Below are 19,526 nucleotides of genomic sequence, written 5' to 3'. Positions count from 1 at the left end.
GGGAGGCCTCTCACAGACATCACCCTGCCTTAGCAAATCAATACCCATAGAACTAGGCACATTTTCTCCTATGGTAGCTAGACAAGGCAGTCTAGTTAGGGGACAGCCTCAGCTCCTGCTCCAGTTGATTTAAACCAACTCATATGATGCATTTAAAAGCATCATTTACAAATAAACTCTCTTTTATCTCTTCTATTAGACTATAAAAACATTAACTCTAGGATCAGGCTGGAGGATGGGGGGGAGAAACAAAAAGAAGTCATTTTTTTTTAAAGAGAGAGATAGCAACCCAAATTTAAAGCATCTCAGGTTACCTAGCGCAAGACAGACACTGGGATAGTGTAAGAGTAAACAATTCACTCTTCAGAGAAAGAGGAGCCACTTTGAGTGTGACTAAAGTGGGAGGAACTAACACACACATGAGAGACCCTGAGAACAATGAAGAGTAAGGGAACAGAACCAAATAAATAATTTATAATACAAAATTATCAGCAGCCAAGTTGGTCAGCATCAACATACGCCATGACTCAACCCCAGACGACCTCACTGTATTGCAGGATTGTAGGGGCGGTTGGTCTTATTTGTGAAACTGGCTCTTTGTTCCAATGAAGTTAGTTCGTTCCTAACAATTATTAACAATTCTAAACAAAAGTATTTTTGCTTCATAGTCAAAACATATGAAATTGTGTCTTGCTAATAACAATAACATCATTTAGAAATGGGAATATCAGCTAATTTTGAGTACCAGTCTATGATGAACTTTAACAAAAATTTGTCCCTTAGCTTGTAGATCCATCCTACTCTTGAATTAATTTTGTGAACCTAGCATCATCATTTCTGCTCTTAAAGTTCAGAAAACTAGGGATAGTTCAGAAAACTAGCAAGCCTGCTATTTGTGTTTACATGAGCCTTAAGTATTGTGCTTGGCTTAGATGATTTCCATGGTAATACCCATACCTGGATATTTCATTGTGTTCATTAAGGAAAGTATCACCGATTTCTTTTTAAAGAAAAGTTTTATTTACCCAAGCCAATGTGTTAACTTGTTTCATATTATTTGGAAACAAACTAGTTGAAGGCGTGTATGGAGTTGAATTTTGTCAATTCTAAAGTAAGCCAATCCCTTGGTTACTTAATGTAAGTTAAACACACAATATTGAATGAAAAAAAGTTCTTTTGGTACTGAATAAGGATTGAATGGAAGTCCAACACCCAGTGATACCCAAAGAGCTAGGAAGCAGTTCAGGGATCTTTCTAGTAATTCTGACTAGGCAAGTGTGACTTGGCAGAGTTGAAATTTGTCCCACCAACAGTAAAGACATTCAACCATCGAATCTGTGTGGTATTGCATATTTAGAATCATAATTTCCCTAAAGAGTCCAAAGAGCTTTCATCATCCCAAATGTTAGTAAAATAGACATATTGTAGTGCCAGGAGTTCAGACATGAAAAACATTTTATGCTACATTTAGAATCAGAAGTACTTTATGGGACTAAATAATAACATATGTTTCATGTAAAAATACGAGTAAAGTTGTTACATCTCTAATCAATTGCATGGGACAAAATAAGGGTTAACCCAATACAAAAATTAATCTTAATAGTATGTTTGACAATATAAATTAATCGGTTTATTATGGAAAGGAGTATGAGTGTTCAGAGAAAGTTAACGTATAACTGATATATTTATGCAGGAATGCTATGCAACTCAGGAATACACTCAAAGGAATAGAATCAAAATATCTGTAGATTCTTAAACATTTGCTTACTGAAGCACTGTTAACCATAGGCAGACCATAAAATGGGCATGAGCACCCAGAAATCGGTAAATTAATTTTAAATGTGCCATATATGCACAGTAGACTTTTATTTGGCCATAAGGTAAAAAAATCATCCCATATTCAGGAACATGGGTAGAATTGGACATATCATATTAGGTAAAGGAAACATGGATTACTTGACAAAATGATGGTGTAGTCTATGAAATATATTATGAAACATATTACATAACTGAAAAAAGAGTCCACAGCATTTACCAGATATGTTGCCATTGTGATCCCAAAATGGAGGTGAAGCACTTTTCACCCCGCTTCTCCTTGTCCAACCAGGTAGTAGGGTCTGGTCCTGTATCATGCTGCAGAGACCATCCTCAAAGTTGCATCTCCCGTAACTGCAGCCTAAGGGGCAATAGAGAAGTTACTTTTTACATCTTCTTTCTCTGTGAGCTAAAGAACGCACCAGATTCAAAATAAGAAAGGCTAACAGAAAAGGACTATGTTTCACTACTGTAATGCAACTCTTTTTGCATGGGACCTTCTATTAAATAACCAATGTACAAAACACTGTGCTCTCAAAGGAAAACAATATCTTACTGAGCCAGGGGCCTTGGGATAGATATTCTGTGAATATGAGTCCCCATTAACTGAGTGACTTAACCAAACCCCTCAACCACAGGAAATTTTATTTTACCTTCTCTCATAAAATTAGAACATCAACAGCCCTGCCCATCTTACATGCAGAAAACATTTTGGGTCAAAGGTTTTGGGAGTGGCTTTCTGTCCTTGTCCTTTGTTTGGGAGTACTGTTATAGGAAGTGGCTACTTCAGGATTCGTACCCCCAGCTGCTGGGAGTTTCAGCTAGAATCACCCCCAGAGACCATCTGGGGCCTACCCCATCCCAAGTCTCTGGCATGGTCCACCTGCAGCTCTCCTAGCTCTTTCCCCTGTTTTCCCTACATATGATTTCCACCTTCCCGTCTTCTCCCCTCCCGTCTTCCACCCAGTTTCCTCCATCAACCACTAGTATCTATTTTGTTTCTCCTTCTGAGAAAGATTCAACCATCCTTGCTTGGGTCCTCCCTGTTATTTTCAAAAGAAAAGGAGAAGGTAGAATGGGGAGAAACTTGTGTGGGGCTAGTGGAAGGAAAGAAAGGGCTGCTATTGGGTTATAAAGCACATGAATCAATTAATTAAAAATAAGTCCACAATGTAGTAAAGAAAAAGGAACATCAACAACTAACCTTGTCTCCCTCAAACTACTACTGTGAGGCTCTAGTACCTTAGACACACAATGATATTTTACAACGTGGAGTACCATGAAATGTAAGGGTTACTATGACGTTTACATCCTCATCTGAGTATGGATTTGCCTGCCACCTGATAATAGCAGTATTTCATGTTTCAAAAGAGCCATAATTGAAAGTCAACTGTCTCTGGTTTGTATCTTTAGAACAAAGCATATGGCTTCTTGGTTGAATCCCAGCATTGCGGTAAACATTCATGTTTTTATCATGGCAGAGGCCTGCCTGGGCCCCTTCCCATTCACATAGAACTGATTGGAGAAACTTGGGAGAAACAGAAGGATTAAAGACGTGTGTGTGTGTGTGTGTGTGTGTGTGTGTGTGTGTGTGTGTGTGTGTGCGTGTGTGTGTTTTTACAAAAATGTGTAGGCCACTATTCTTTTTTTTTAAATTTAGAGAATACTTTATTAGTTTTTGTAATCAAACCCACGTAGATAAGACCTTACATATTTAATACAGTGTGTTACCCCTGTACAAATGGAAAAAACTTAAGTTCAACATTTCTAGACCAATATGGCTGTTAATTTCTGTACAGTGCCAACTCAACACAGTAAATGGGGATACTTTTTTACAAAGTTGACAGCACAGCTAAAGTTTCAAAAAATTCAAATTATATATCTGTATATATATATATATATATTTATATTTATATAAAAGACCAATAATAGCAGTGTGTTATGCATCAACAGCAGCAACAGCTTTTCCAGGTTCTGCAGTCATCTGAACAAAACTGTAGAGACATCCAGCACACTCCATTTAAAAAAAAAAGTAAAAAAACAAAACCCGAGAAAACAGCACAGTTCTGTTACTCTTGTGGTACCTGGCACCATTTTTTTTTAAATTAGCTTCTCAATCATCATCTGGAAAGAAAACATTCTGAGCAACATCATTAAAAACAGCTCTGATAAAGCACGGTCACTACTACGTATCATAAAGCAGGTACAAGCTATTTTACATCCACAGAGGTATGATACAGTACTGTCCTACATCTATAATACTAGAGGATACAATTTAAAAGGCATTATTTGAGACTTGATTCTACTTTTCCAGCAGAGGGCCCTAAGGATGGTGTGACACAGCTTTGTAAAGAAACATACTCTAGACAGGATTTCCTTTCACTAGTGGCACAGTTCTAAGGATTCATTCTCTCCATGAATGTCAGCTAAAACCGTTATTAAAAAAATGAAATATCCCTAGAACAAAACCGTATAACCACCGGATTCACATGAAGATGACCTGGTGGAGACAAGCTGGACCTCACCTTACCAACAAGCTATCAAATCTGTTATGTTTAAACAGTGAGACCTCCAAGGAAGGAGATGCCAAGTAGTGCTTCAAAGCTTCGGACCACAATCAAACACAGCATCCTTTTCAACAGAAGCAGAAGCTCATCTGAATATGCTCAAGGATGCTGACATCAACATTTAATCATCTCCTCACTCATCCAGGAAGAAGGGGAGATCAGTTACTACTGTACTTTATTGTGTTCAACCAAATCACCATGTTACAAAAATAGCAAGCTGCCATAATAAAAAATAAGGCTCCTCTATCCAGCACCAGATAGCATCATTTTACTTTCAAGCCTAGAAATTGCACACTTGTATATAAACCAACCGAAGGTGAGGATTGAGAGTTCATCTTGGTGGATTTTTCCTTTCTGAATATGAAGTGTCCTTCCTTATCTTTTTTGATGACTTTTAATTGAAAATTGATTTTATTTGATATTAGAATGGCTACTCCAGCTTGCTTCTTCTGACCATTTGCTTGGAAAGTTGTTTTCCAGCCTTTCACTCTGAGGTAGTGTCTGTCTTTGTCTCTGAGGTGTGTTTCCTGTAGGCAGCAGAATGCAGGGTCCTCATTGCATATCCAGTTTGTTAATCTATGTCTTTTTATTGGGGAGTTGAGGCCATTGATGTTGAGAGATATTAAGGAATAGTGATTATTGCTTCCTGTTATATTCATATTTGGATGTGAGGTTATGTTTGTGTGCTTTTCTTCTCATTGTTTTGTTGCCAAGATGATTAGTTTCTTGCTTCTTCTAGGGTATAGCTTGCCTCCTTATGTTGGGCTTTACCCTTTATTATCCTTTGTAGTGCTGGATTTGTAGAAAGATATTGTCTAAATTTGGTTTTGTCATGGAATATCTTGGTTTTTCCATCTATTTTAATTGAGAGTTTTGCAGGATACAGTAACCTGGGCTGGCATTTGTGTTCTCTTAGGGTCTGTATGACATCTGTCCAGGATCTTCTGGCCTTCATAGTTTCTGGCGAAAAGTCTGGTGTGATTCTGATAGGTCTGCCTTTATATGTTACTTGACCTTTTTCCCTTACTGCTTTTAATATTCTTTCTTTATTTTGTGCATTTGGTGTTTTGACAATTATGTGACACGAGGTGTTTCTTTTCTGGTCCAATCTATTTGGAGTTCTGTAGGCTTCTTGTATGCCTATGGGTATCTCTTTTTTTAGGTTAGGGAAGTTTTCTTCTATGATTTTGTTGAAGATATTTACTGGTCCTTTGAGCTGGGAGTCTTCACTCTCTTCTATACCTATTATCCTTAGGTTTGATCTTCTCATTGAGTCCTGGATTTCCTGTATGTTTTGGACCAGTAGCTTTTTCTGCTTTACATTATCTTTGACAGTTGAGTCAATGATTTCTATGGAATCTTCTGCTCCCGAGATTCTCTCTTCCATCTCTTGTATTCTGTTGGTGAAGCTTGTATCTACAGCTCCTTGTCTTTTCTTTTGATTTTCTATGTCCAGGGTTGTTTCCATGTGTTCTTTCTTGATTGCTTCTATTTCCATTTTTAATTCCTTCAACTGTTTGATTGTGTTTTCCTGGAATTCTTTCAGGGATTTTTGCAATTCCTCTCTGTAGGCTTCTACTTGTTCTCTAAGGGAGTTCTTTATGTCTTTCTTGAAGCCCTCCAGCATCATGATCAAATATGATTTTGAAACTAGATCTTGCTTTTCTGGTGTGTTTGGATATTCCGTGTTTGCTTTGGTGGGAGAATTGGGCTCCGATGATGCCATGTAGTCTTGGTTTCTGTTGCTTGGGTTCCTGCGCTTGCCTCTCGCCATCAGATTATCTCTAGTGTTACTTTGTTCTGCTATTTCTGACCGTGGCTAAACTGTCCTATAAGCCTGTGTGTCAGGAGTGCTGTAGACCTGTTTTCCTGTTTTCTTTCAGCCAGTTATGGGGACAGAGTGTTCTGCTTTCGGGCGTGTAGTTTTTCCTCTCTACAGGTCTTCAGCTTTCCTGTGGGCCTGTGTCTTGAGTTCACCAGGCAGGTTTCTTGCAGGGGAAAAGTTGGTCCTACCTGCGGTTCCAAGGCTCAAGTTTGCTCGTGGGGTACTGCCTAAGTCCTCTCCGCAGCGGCAGCAACCGGGAAGATCTGCGCCGCTCTTTCTGGGAGCCTCCGTGCACCAGGGTTCCAGATGGCGTTTGGTGTTTTCCTCTGGCGTCTGGATGTGTGCAGAGTGCAGTGTCTTCTGGTTTCCCAGGCGTGTCTGCCTCTCTGAAGGTTCAGCTCTCCCTCCCACGGGATTTGGGTGCAGAGAACTGTTTATCCGGTCTGTTTCCTTCAGGTTCCGGCGGTGTCTCAGGCGCAGGGGTCCTGCCGCTCCTGGGCCCTCCCCTACGGGAACCCAGATGCCTTATACAGTTGCCTCTTGGGCCAGGGATGTGGGCAGGGGTGGGCAGTGTTGGTGGTCTCCTCCGCTCTGCAGCCTCAGGAGTGCCCACCTGATCAGGCGGTGAGGTCTCTCTCCCACGCGGTTTGGGAGCAGAGAGCTGCTGCGGACTGGGATCCGCAGGTGTCAATTCTTTATTTTACTATGCAATGTCAGGAAGTAGCATGTCCTAAGAGTTAAAGTTCTCAAATGCAAATAACCCCTTCCCAGGCTATAAGCTTCACAGCGATGCTTACCCTTAAACTAGTACCTGCAAACAGTCTTAACTGGGTAACAGGCCTTTTCAGTACGACCGCTGCTCTTTGCTGAGCACCATTCTTCTCTTGTTGCACTAGAACACACGCTTGCAGGTTTTCAGATGATGCCTAACAACTGAATGAAAAACTGACATAATTTTCATTTAATCACTTTCAGATGAAAATATGATTTAGTCATAGCTGTGTACATGGTGCATTCTCTTGATATCTCTTATGAGAATGAAAAGGTAATACTGAAGAATATCTTGTACCAATGCTGTGTGTTACTACCTTTACTCGAGCTGCCTTATTTTGAAAGACTTTGCTAAAGAGTAGTGTTCTGTTATAGTAGAAGGAATCTTCAGCGTTTTACACTAATCGTCCTCCCACAGTAGTTGATGTCCTCAGCAGCCTCAGGAAACCGGCATCTTTTTTCCATTTTAAAGAAGAGGAATCTGAGGTGATGTCTTCTAGACATTAAGCGACTTTGATAAATTAGGACAACTATTGAGTGATAGGTCCGGACTGGAATGCTGTCTTGTTACTTTCAGTTCTTAAAACCCTACTCTGAGGTCTAATTTGTGTCCTTCCTGTCCCATGATAGAATAAAAGATCACTAATTCTAGGCAACTTAAGGAGACCCTCTTTCACAGATAGTTGATACTATTCTATCCAAAAGCAAAAAATATTTTAGTCTATGAGTTGTGCAAAGTTAAACATAGTTTATAAGCCCTTTGAAATATTTAGGTACAAACACTGAGCTAAATTATACTGTCAGTTGTATAAATGCACAGGGGGAACTGAGGGCTAATTGTCAGTCACATTATACATGGACAGCAGACTATAATATATTGGTTTATGAAACTATATGCTATTATAGTTACAGAACGCTAAAATCATCTAACAGTACATTTCTCACAACATACCCTTGTCATTAAGCAGCACAAAATTGTGTGCCATCACTCGACTCTGCATGTATTTGCATAAATTTTCCATTTTTCAAATTTTGTTTTGGTTTCTAACAATTTTACAATGCTTCATAATTAAAAACTTCTTTAATCTCCAAATTTCAGCACTCATATGTATAAATGTGCACACATTCTCACAAAGGTGACAAACACTGGTTTAATGCCAAGGTATTACCTTCAAGACAATTGCTAAGTTGATGTTCTATTTGCAAAGTTCTTTGTTCTTTTTTCATACAGAGGTAATGATGAAATTTTAAAAACTATAGAAAATTGCTAAAACATCTTTTCCCTCTGAATAATCTCTAAGGGGGTTCTTTTTGTTATAAAAATGAATCTAATCAGCACGGATTTTCAACTAATTTTGTTTGAAAAAGCAATCATGAGCTGCTAGATTATTCAAAGGCATCCAAATTTTTCATAAGTATTCATTTTCCCACCAGTATAGAATTGCACATTTTAAGCCATTTTTGTAAATTTCATAAAATTGCGGCTGTTTGGTTTCCTAATTCAATATGTGACTTGGCATTCGAGTCTGAAACTATTTGCTATAATAAAAGCTGTCACTCTGAAGCCTGCTGCTAATACAGCTACCAATACGTTGTGTGGATTTAATCACATTTGGACAATGTAATGAACAATGAAGTATGTGGGCATTTCTGTAGAATTCTTGTGTGTTCTTTTCAACTTATGAAACTGATCTTTTTGCTTGTACTTTTATGACCCCAAAAGCCAGACCTACACTAGTAAAAAGAGCGAACATGATTCTATATTGTGTTGCGAAAGGTTTCTCAGAAACCACAATTATCTTATGAACCAGCATCCATGATGCTATATCCGATCACTAATTTCTGAAGATCTCTCACAGAGTGGACCTTTTACATCATAATAAAAATATATCAAATTATCAAAGCTGGCATCAATCACACTTCTGAGAAAATTGGAAACAGTAAGCTTTTAATTGTGACAAACATAAGGAGAGTGAGAAAACTCAGAACTCAATTTGAATTCAGAAAAGGGTAGATCTGGGTAAATAATAAAAATATAATGTCCTTAGTCAGGGCACAATGTAAGAAAGAGAGAGATAAGATAGAAACATCAGAAGCAAATCACACCTCACAGGTTTCCTAGACCCAAGTCAGGAAAGTTCAGTGTTCTCTTCCTAAAAGTTCTAGGAAACACAATCATGATTTTCATTGAGTATGTATTGTGGAAAATGTGGATTACATAAAATTTACCATTTTAAGCATATAAGCCTGTGGTGTTCATTTTCTACCTTGTTACTGAACTAACTTTGCCATGCATTCTAGAATGCTTTTTATATTACAACACTGACATTTTAGACTAGTCAAGCTACCATACCCACCCCACTTCTTACCACCCCAAGTCCCCAGAAGTTCTCAGTCTACTTTCTGTTTCTATGAATTTGACTACTGAGGGTGTGTGGAATCATATAGCATTTTTTCTATGACTAGCTTGCTTCATGTAGTCGAATGTCCTCAAAATTGATGTAAGTAATAATGTGGCAGAGTATCCTTTTATCAGAGGTTAAATAGGATTGTCAACACACACACACACACATACACACATACACACACATGCAAATATACATATACACGTACACACACATACACATATATACACACACAAAGACACACACACACACACACACACACACACACACACACACATGCACAAACACACCTGATATCATATTTAAACCATCAAATGTCCGATGATACTGAGTAGCTTTCAGCTTTGGACTATGGTGAATATAACACTGCCATGAACTTGAGAAAACAATTATGTGTTCAATTTCCCATTGTTGTTTCTCTTGGCCATACATACAATAGAGAAATTCCTCAATCACATGGCAATTCTGCTTCTATATTTTTGAGAAATTTACATCTATTTTCAATATATCTGTAAGAGTTTGCATCCCTATAACCAAAGAATGGGTTCTAGTTTCTCCAAATCACCACCAATATTTATTTTCAAGAATACTTTGCTTGTGGTTTTTATAACAGCTGCCCCCAATGAATGTGAGCTAAATCTGCATTTCAGTGTGGTTTTGAAGTATCCTGCTTTAGTCATCAGTGACTCTGAGGCCAATTTTATTTGCTTTGTATATCTTCTGTGGAGTAACAGCTATTCAAGTCCTTCACTGATTTTTTTTATTGAAGTCGACAGGTGGTTTGGTTTGCTTTTGATATTTGAATTTTTGCCGTTGAGTTGTAATTTCATTTATATCCTTTATACCAATCCTTCACCAGATGTATGATTTATAAATGTTTCTCCCATTCTATGGATTGCCTTCTCAACCTGTTGGTAGTATCTTTCAACAATTAAATGTCTTTTACTTTTAGCGAAGTTCAATGTATCCTTTCTGAACATCATTTTCACTTTTTCATGTCACGCTAAAGATATCCCAGTCAACAACGAAAAAGCCTTATCCCTGTTTTCCTTCGGGACTGGTAAGGAAAGCCTTTCTTTAGTGCTTTAGTCAGTAATGTTTTGACTTAGCTTTCTGTTTTCACTCTCCCAGCCAATCAGTAATCCAGTAGTTGGTGAATCTCCCTGGTAGTAACTGATTCTAAGAAGCATCTTTCAAGAAATAGAAAAATTCATGTTTCTTGCCTGATACAGAAAATATTGTGAGTTTTACAATCTATTTCAAATATTAGAGAAGCTGTTAACAGGATGGACATCATGTAGGTGTGATGAATTATTTTAGTAGCTTAAAAAAACTCCCACAGGCTACTGGCCCCATCAAATTTGCTAATTTTTTATTATACAGCTTCTTTTGCTCTTGTGTTATTCCACCAAAGAAAAGAAACTAAAATTTTGAGTAGGTTTATTTTCTCTCTGGGAAAGATTTTATTGTACTGCCAGTGTTCAAATGTGCTGAGAATAGTTTATGTTTCAGTGTTCTCAAAGAAGCACAACCAATTTTGGACAAATCATACTCAGATATGAAATGCTAATCCGCAGTTCATATGATTCATCCATGTCTTTCATATTTCTACTGCCCATTATGAACAAAGCAATTCACAACTATGAAACAATTCTAGCTATCAAAAGATATTAAAGAGATGGATTTATATCCACAAATTGGTGGATCAACACCTAGTCATTCAACAGTCCCCCAGAAGGGAAAGAACTTGAGAGTGCTACTTGACATAAGGAGAATTTTGTGAAGATTGTTTTCAAAATAACAGATGGGCTCTCATAGACACATTTACAAAAAGAAAATAATCCATTTCAAGTTAAGTGCACTCTAAGTTTGATTTTTGGAAGCAAGATTCAATTCACCTCTCTTACAAGGAAAAAAAAGAGTTTGGAAGAAAGAGAAGAACTAGCATAGGAATAAAAAAAAGTTTGAGTTGAAATATTTATTTAGTTATGACAAAGGGCCCAAATTAAATAGATATTGATATATTTGTTATTAATTAAAGTATGTTGTTTGAATCAGACAGGCCTTGATAGTTCACATGCTTAAATGCTTGATTCTATTGATCAGAACAATTTGAGAAGGATTAGGTGTGCTTTTGTGAGAGCAGGTGACCCACGGAAGATTCAGATGTCAATGCCAGTCCCAGTCTCTGCCCCTCCCTCTCCCCCTCCAACTTGCACATGGGATGTGAGCTCTTAGCTTCCGCTCCAGCACCATGCTTTTATGCCTGTCACAATGCTCGCAACTAATATTCATGGAATCATCCTATGAAACTGTAAGCAAGCCCCCAGTCAAATGTTTTCTTTTACCCCAATTATGGATCGCATCTTTTCACAGAAAATATGGTTGATGTCTTTTCACATAAAATAGTAACTAAGACAGAATCTGGTGCCAGTAGTACCAATATTGTTGTGACAGGCCTGAAGATGCTGTCTTATAGAGTGTGTAGTACTTTTGTGTTTTGCTCTACAAAATCAGTTGGCTTAACAGGAGGTCCTAAAAGACTAGAAAATAGTAACACTAAGTCTAATGTGGACTATGGGGGCACAACTCAAGAAGTTTCAGAGGGGAGCAGTGTTAACAACTGCAGTAGGGACCACTCTTATATTTTGGCACAGAATATGTCGGCTTCCTGCCCTTCTCCAAAAACACTGTGAAGGGTTTTGAACTAAAGTCATTGGCAGAGAAATTTCAAGATATCCTAATGTCAATGTTGTCACATGGTTATTCGTTATTAAAACCAAATCCTATGCTCAAGAAAATTAGTTTAAGGAAAGGCTTGCAATAAACAGTGTGCTGTCAGCAGGCAAGATCCCACCTAGCTAATCCTTCAACCTAAAAAAGGATAATGCCCACAAATAAACTACAAAGGAAAGTCGGGTAAACTCAATTCAATAAGGAAGTCAGGTTCCAGCTGAAACAAGCAGAACTTGGTGGCACTGAACACATACTTCTGACGTAAGGGTTATGCAAGATACAAGAGTAGAAGGGTTGTTGAATCTTCCTCCATGGTTAAGGAAAGCCACTGAGGAAAAGTGACATGGAGGCATTCATAGAAAACTAGAGAGATTATAGGATGAATTTGTGAAGGAGAAACCTGGATTTTGTTAGAGACCCCAAGATGTTGGAGACGTCAAAGCATAGGATGTCTGCTGAAGAGAACTGCAAACAGGCAGTGGAACTAAGCCAGGAGAGGAAAGGGTCAACAAAGCTTAGTCAACAGGGAAGAAAATGGGAGATCCAAAGGTCCACTTAAGTTCTTTGACATCATATTTAAAGCTAAATATTTTAAGTTTGCTCTGATGGATTTTGTACCAGGATTGGTTTAACTGTTTCCTGACTGTGCTTCCTTTTCTCCCATTCAAAATGGTAATACACATTCTATGCCACTGTGACATACATTTTTATTTTACATAGAGTTACAATTAAGAAATTGCCTTGAGCCTCAGCAAAGACTTGGAGTTTGGACTTTTTAATAGTCTTGAAACTGGAAGAAAATGGGGACTTTTGATACTGGGTTAATACATGTTCAACAAGTATATGGGGCCCGCAGAGTAGAATGTGATGGTTTGGATGAAATGGGCCCGCAAAAGCTCATGTGTTTGAATACTAGGTCCTTAATGTATGGAAATTTTTGAGAAGGATTAGGAGATGCGGCCTTGGAGAATATGTGCCACTTGAAGTGGGCTGTGAGGCTTTAAAGGACCATGCCAGAACTAGTCTGTCTGTCTCTGTCTCTGTGTCTGTCTGTCTGTCTCTCTCTCTCTCTCCCTCTCTCTCTCTCTCTCCCTCCCTCCCTCCATCTTTCTTTCCCTCCTTCCCTCCCTTTCCCTCTCCCTCTCCCTCTCTCGCTCTCTCTCTCTCTCTCTCTCTCTCTCTCTCTCTCTCTCTCTGCCTCTAATTTACCACTGAGATGTAAGCTCTCAGCTACTACTGTAGCACCATGCTAGCCTGCTTGCCACTCTGTTCCTACCATAGTCATGATAGACTCACCCGCTGAAATTATAAGCAAACTGTCAATTAAATACTTGCTTGCACAAGTTGTCTGGGTCATGCTGTGTCCACACAGCAATAAAACAGTAACTAAGACAAAGTGATTGTTCTATCCATTTATAATTCTTAGATGTCTGTTCATTTTTAGGACCTATCCACAGCCATTTGTCATTTTCACTTCAAATTTACCATAACAGAAACATCCTACAGTTTATGCAATTTATACATAACAACTCTGAAATTATTTGGGAGAAAAATAAGTCACATATAAAGAAAATTGACTTGGATTTTATGTAAAACATAGGTTAAGAAAAATTTATGCACATATTCTAGCAGCTATAACTAGTGGGTGATTTTGTTTAGAAAATTTGCTGTTTGATAATATCCTCTAAAGTTTACTGATATATGAAATTCAAATAGCATTCTAATAGACAGAGATACTCCTGTTTAAAACATAATATGAGTCAGAACTCTCGTTTAGGTTTCAGGCTGTCATTAATTGTCTATATATTCAGCCTTCTGAACTTAGATACTACTCCCTTCACATTGATAATAGGAGCCAAGTTACTAATGAGATCATTCTCTGTGATAATATATTTAGAAGTATTATCACTCCAAAAATCCAAAGGACTGTGAGATATATTAAGTCTGACTGGCACTAGTGATTCTGTGCACTGTGAGAAATACAAAAGATATTTAATTTTGTTATTTTTATGGAATTGCAAAATTGGTTGCATGAAATTATGTTTTTAAGTTTGAATAATATATAGTCAAATAATAAGTAAATTTTAAGTGTTTTCTATGAATCTTTTAGATATTTTTAGAGAAACTCTATGAATCTAAAAACTGCAACACTGCCGTGCAGCGCTGGCACACACCATTAATCCCAGCACTCAGGAGGCACAGGTAGATAGATGGCTGTCAGTTTGAGGCCAGTCTGATTTACAAAGTGAATTCCAAGACAGCTAGGGATGTTACACTGAGACCTTTTGTCTCAAAACAAAACAAAGAAAACCCAAACAAACCAATCAAAAAAAATCTTACAATTGTCTCTGGTTATTTGAACTTGTGAGATCCAACAATGAAGATCAGTTGAATATTTTCTGTACCTTAAGAGTGATGCTTTTGGCTTGCCTACAAATATAGACCTTAATTCCAACTTTCAAAATTAAGGAAATGATTCTTTTTATGTCATTCAGTGAAGCCAAATAAATATTTTCATGATGTGGTTCTGCCAAATCACTGTATTCCATATTCCAATGTGCTCCAGGGCTATACATGTGATGACTGGAGTAATTACTGGCTTAGTTTCACTGTCACTAGTTCACACACAGACACATAGACACACACACACACACATACAAAGAGAGAGAGAGAGAGAGAGACAGAGACAGAGACAGAGACAGAGACAGAGAGACAGAGACAGAGACGGAGAGCCTTGGAGCTGGTGAAGTGGCTCAGCGGTTATAGCACTCGCTGCTCTTGCAGAGGACTCAGGTTCAGTTGCCAGTGCCTTGGAGGTGGGGGATGGGTGGATTACAACCTTCTGTAAGTCCAGTTTCAGGGGCTCTGATGTCCTCCTTAAGTTTCCTCTGGCACCAAGCATCCACGTGGTGCCCATAGACACACGCATACTGGCAAAACATTTATACACATAAATGAAAAATAAACAACTTAAAAAATAATGTGCTTTCTCACCAAATGACCATCCAGACCCCCAGAGTCTATCATTTATGTCTACTAAGACCTCTCTCCAGAAAGTTTCTTCATCCTATTGCACACACAATCGGAATTGCATTTATATGCTGAAGTTCTTCACGATCCTCTAAAAGACAATGAAGGTAGAATCCATTCTTGCAGCCCATCACCTGACTCTCACAAGACTTTCTGAGAAAATCCAGAGAAGATGGTATTAGCAGTAAATTTTGAAAACTTAGCCACGATCCTTTTATTTTATTTATCGCCTACTATTGCCCTGCTCTGGTCATTGGTTCTAGGAAAGTTAGAACTATTATAGTAGAAATGTAAGAAGAAATAAGCATTGTTCAAATATGATTACATGAATATTATTGGCATCTATAAATAGCAAATGAAGGCATAGAGGATGTATGTGTAGATTTAATGTCACATGATTAGATTTGGAAAAGAATTCAGTTGGGAGCAAAGCCATGAGAGATGGGAACAAAATGGAGGTTAATTGGAAGTTCAGATTTGGGAAGAGAAAAAAACTTGGCCTTGTTTTTACTTTGATTTTTTTATTGGTCATTTTATTTATTTACATTTCAAATGTTATCTCCCTTCTTGGTTTCCCCCTGCAACGCCCCTACCCCATTCTCATCCCCTTGCCTCTATGAGGATGTTCTCCACCCACCCACCCATCCTCTCCTACCTCACCACCCTAGCATTCCCCTATGCTGGGTCCTCCAGCCTCCATAGGACCAAGGGTCTCCCCTCCCATTGATGCTAGATAAGGCCATCCTCTGATATATCTGCAGCTGGAGCCATGAATTCCCTCCATGTGTACTCTTTGGTTGGTGGCTTAGTCCGTGGGAGCTTTGGGAGTCTGGTTGGTTGATGATGTTGTTCTTCCTGTTGGTTGCAAACCTCTTCAGCTCCTTCAGTCATTCCCCTAACTACTCTATTGATTGGCTGCGAGCATTCACATCTGTATTGGTCAGACTTTGGCAGAGCCACTCAGGGGACAGCTATACCTGGTTCCTGTGATCAAGCACTTCTTGACATCATCATTAGTGTCTGGGTTTTGTGTCTGCAGATGGGACAGATTCCTAGGTGGTACAGACTGTAGGAACCATGTTAGGCCTTATGATGAGCCAAGCACTTCTAGTTTACTGACAGAAAGCAAAGGGGAGCTGAGCTCAAGAACCATAAATACATTGTTGTACTAAAAAGAAACACTAGCACTGAACAGGGGAACTGGTCACTGCCGGAAGATGCAGTGTATCGTTGGCAACCATGCATGAGACAGGAATCTCATAGACAGAGAACTCGTGGGTACTGAAGGATACATAGCCATGATGGCCTTGGGCAGTAGCATACACATACAGAGATACAGAGACAGAGACAGAGACAGAGAAGAGAGAAGAGAAGAGAAGAGAAGAGAAGAGAAGAGAAGAGAAGAGAAGAGAAGAGAAAGAAGAGGAGAGGAGAGGAGAGGAGAGGAGAGGAGAAGAGAAGAGAAGAGAAGAGAAGAGAAGAGAAGAGAAGAGAAGAGGAGAAGAGAAGTAAGAGAAGAGGAGAGGAGAGGAGAGGAGGAGAGGAGAGAAGAGAAGAGAAAGAAGAGGAGAGGAGAAGAGAAGAGAAAGAAGAGGAGAGGAGAGGAGAGGAGAAGAGAAGAGAGAAGAGAAGAGAAGAGAAGAGAAGAGAAGAGAAGAGAAGAGAAAAAGAGAAGAAGAGAAGAGAAGGGAAAGAAGAGGAGAGGAGAGGAGAGGAGAGGAGAAGAGAAGAGAAGAGAAGAGAAGAGAAGAGAAGAGAAGAGAAAGAAGAGGAGAGGAGAGGAGAAGAGAAGAGAAGAGAAGAGAAGAGAAGAGAAGAGAAAGAAGAGGAGAGGAGAGGAGAGGAGAGGAGAAGAGAAGAGAAGAGAAGAGAAGAGAAGAGAAGAGAAGAGAAGAGAAGAGAAGAGAAGAGAAGAGAAGAGAAGAGAAGGAGGCAGGGAGGGAGGGTGAGGGAGGTAGGCAGAGAGGGAAAGGGAGAGGGAGAATGAATGAATCCTGGCATTCTGGTCACAAATAAAATAAAAACAGCAGACTTCTTTTCACCATACAGGAAAGGGGTGGTGAAGGAGAGTTGTTGCCTGGTCCTAAGTGTAGGAAGGAATGGACAAGGGTAGGGTGTACACCGGTTACACCAATGTGATCTTCTTCACATGGACTCCTTTTCTAACACAACTCTAACACATTAATTTACTACTAAATTCTTAGTTTCTGTATGTTGATGCCCATATAATATCTTCATCAAAAAGAAAAAAACAAAACTTCTTTTCAATATTTTTGAGTAAAACAATTAAAAACATACAAGGGAGAAAAAGAATGCTATTATTGGGTTGATGTAGCTAACCTTTCCTTGTTCTCATTTCTAGAATAAATACAATGGTTAAGAAGGATTCTGCTTATTCAATAATCTATAAGTATTGTTTGTTTTACTTTAATTAGAAAAATGTATTTGATGGGCACTGGAGAAAATTTCCTGAACAAAACACCAATGGCCTATGCTCTAAGATCAAGAATCGACAAATGGGACCTCATAAAACTGCAAAGCTTCTGTAAGGCAAAGGACACTGTGGTTAGGACAAAAGGACAACCAACAGATTAGGAAAAGATCTTTACCAATCCTACAACAGATAGAGGCCTTATATCCAAAATATACAAAGAACTCAAGAAGTTAGACCGCAGGGAGACAAATAACCCTATTAAAAAATGGAGTTCAGAGCTAAACAAAGAATTCACAGCTGAGGAATGCTGAATGGCTGAGAAACACCTAAAGAAATGTTCAACATCTTTAGTCATAAGGGAAATGCTAATCAAAACAACCCTGAGATTTCACCTCACACCAGTTAGAATGGCTAAGATCAAAAACTCAGGTGACAGCAAATGCTGGCGAGGATGTGGAGAAAGAGGAACACTCCTCCATTGTTGGTGGGATTGCAGACTGGTACAACCATTCTGGAAATCAGCCTGGAGGTTCCTCAGAAAATTGGACATTGAACTACCTGAGGACCCAGCTATACCTCCCTTGGGCATATACTCAAAAGATGCCCCAACATATAACAAGGACACATGCTCCACTATGTTCATAGCTGCCTTATTTATAATAGCCAGAAGCTGGAAAGAACCCAGATGCCCTTCAACAGAGGAATGGAAAATGTGGTACATCTACACAATGAAGTATTACTCAGTTATCAAAAACAATGACTTTATGAAATTCATAGGCAAATGGAGGAAACTGGAAAATATCATCCTGAGTGAGGTAACCCAATCACAGAAAAACACACATGGTATGCACTCATTGATAAGTGGATATTAACCCAAAGGCTTGAATTGCCCTAGAAGCACAGAACACATGAAACTCAAGAGGGATGACCAAAATGTGAATGCTTCACTCCTTCTTTAAAAGAGGAACAAGAATACCCTTTGCAGGGAATAGGGAGGCAAAGTTTAAAACAGAGACAGAAGGAACACCCATTCAGAGCCTGCCCCACATGTGGCCCATACATATACAGCCACCCAATTAGATAAGTGGATGAAGCAAAGAAGTGCAGACCGACAGGAACAGGATATAGATCTCTCCTAAGAGACACAGCCAGAATACAGCAAATACATAGGCGAATGCCAGCAGCAAACCACTGAACTGAGAACAGGACCCCCGTTGAAGGAATCAGAGAAAGGACTGGAAGAGCTTGAAGGGGCTCGAGACCCCAAAAGTACAACAATGCCAAGCAACCAGAGCTTCCAGGGACTAAGCCACTACCTAAAGACTATACATGGACTGACCCTGGACTCTGACCTCATAGGTAGCAATGAATATCCTAGTAAGAGCACCAGTGGAAGGGGAAGCCGTTGGTCCTGCCAAGACTGAACCCCCAGTGAACGTGATTGTTGGGGGGAGGGCGGTAATGGGGGGAGGGTGGGGAGGGGAACATCAATATAGTAGGGGAGGGGAAGGGGTTAGGAGGATGTTGGCCCGGAAACCGGGAAAGGGAATAACAATCGAAATGTAAATAAGAAAAACTCAAGTTAATAAATATTAAGAAAAGAAAAATGTGTTTGGAAACATAAATGTATAAAAAAGAACAATCAAATGTAAGTCTAATGTATATGTACAAAATTTTCACAGCTATTCAGTGGTAGTCTATAATTTAAGTACACTCATTGATCATTATTGTTTTGTAGTTATATAAGAGATGCTCTTTCTCATTTTAAATAGCATAATAATTAACAAATGACTATGCAATAACAGCATCAATGTGCCATGATATATTTAAAATTTAGCCTAATATAACAATAAGTTCTTCCCAACTTTATCATAATTGATAATGTGAGAAGGATAATAATGTTAATATAAACTCTTTTGTTTCTTGGAAGAAATTACTAAAAA

General features: G+C 38.8%; 1 protein-coding gene across 2 annotated transcripts in view; it reads right to left on the bottom strand.

Moving 5' to 3' along the window:
- The window catches only part of Malrd1 (MAM and LDL receptor class A domain containing 1), a 724,504-nt gene that overhangs the window by 692,718 nt on the left and 12,260 nt on the right, over window positions 1-19,526 (bottom strand). For both annotated transcript variants that reach the window (XM_087589615.1, NM_001287618.3), the window contains 1 exon segment: window positions 2,036-2,176. In XM_087589615.1, the coding sequence (XP_087445741.1) occupies window positions 2,036-2,176 (141 nt within the window).

This window comes from Rattus norvegicus, chromosome 17, assembly GCF_021556685.1.
Source record: "Rattus norvegicus strain SHRSP/BbbUtx chromosome 17, alternate assembly SHRSP_T2T, whole genome shotgun sequence".
NCBI lineage: Eukaryota > Metazoa > Chordata > Mammalia > Rodentia > Muridae > Rattus > Rattus norvegicus.
Note: the sequence above shows the minus strand (reverse complement) of the source record. Positions and strands in the feature narration are given on the sequence as shown.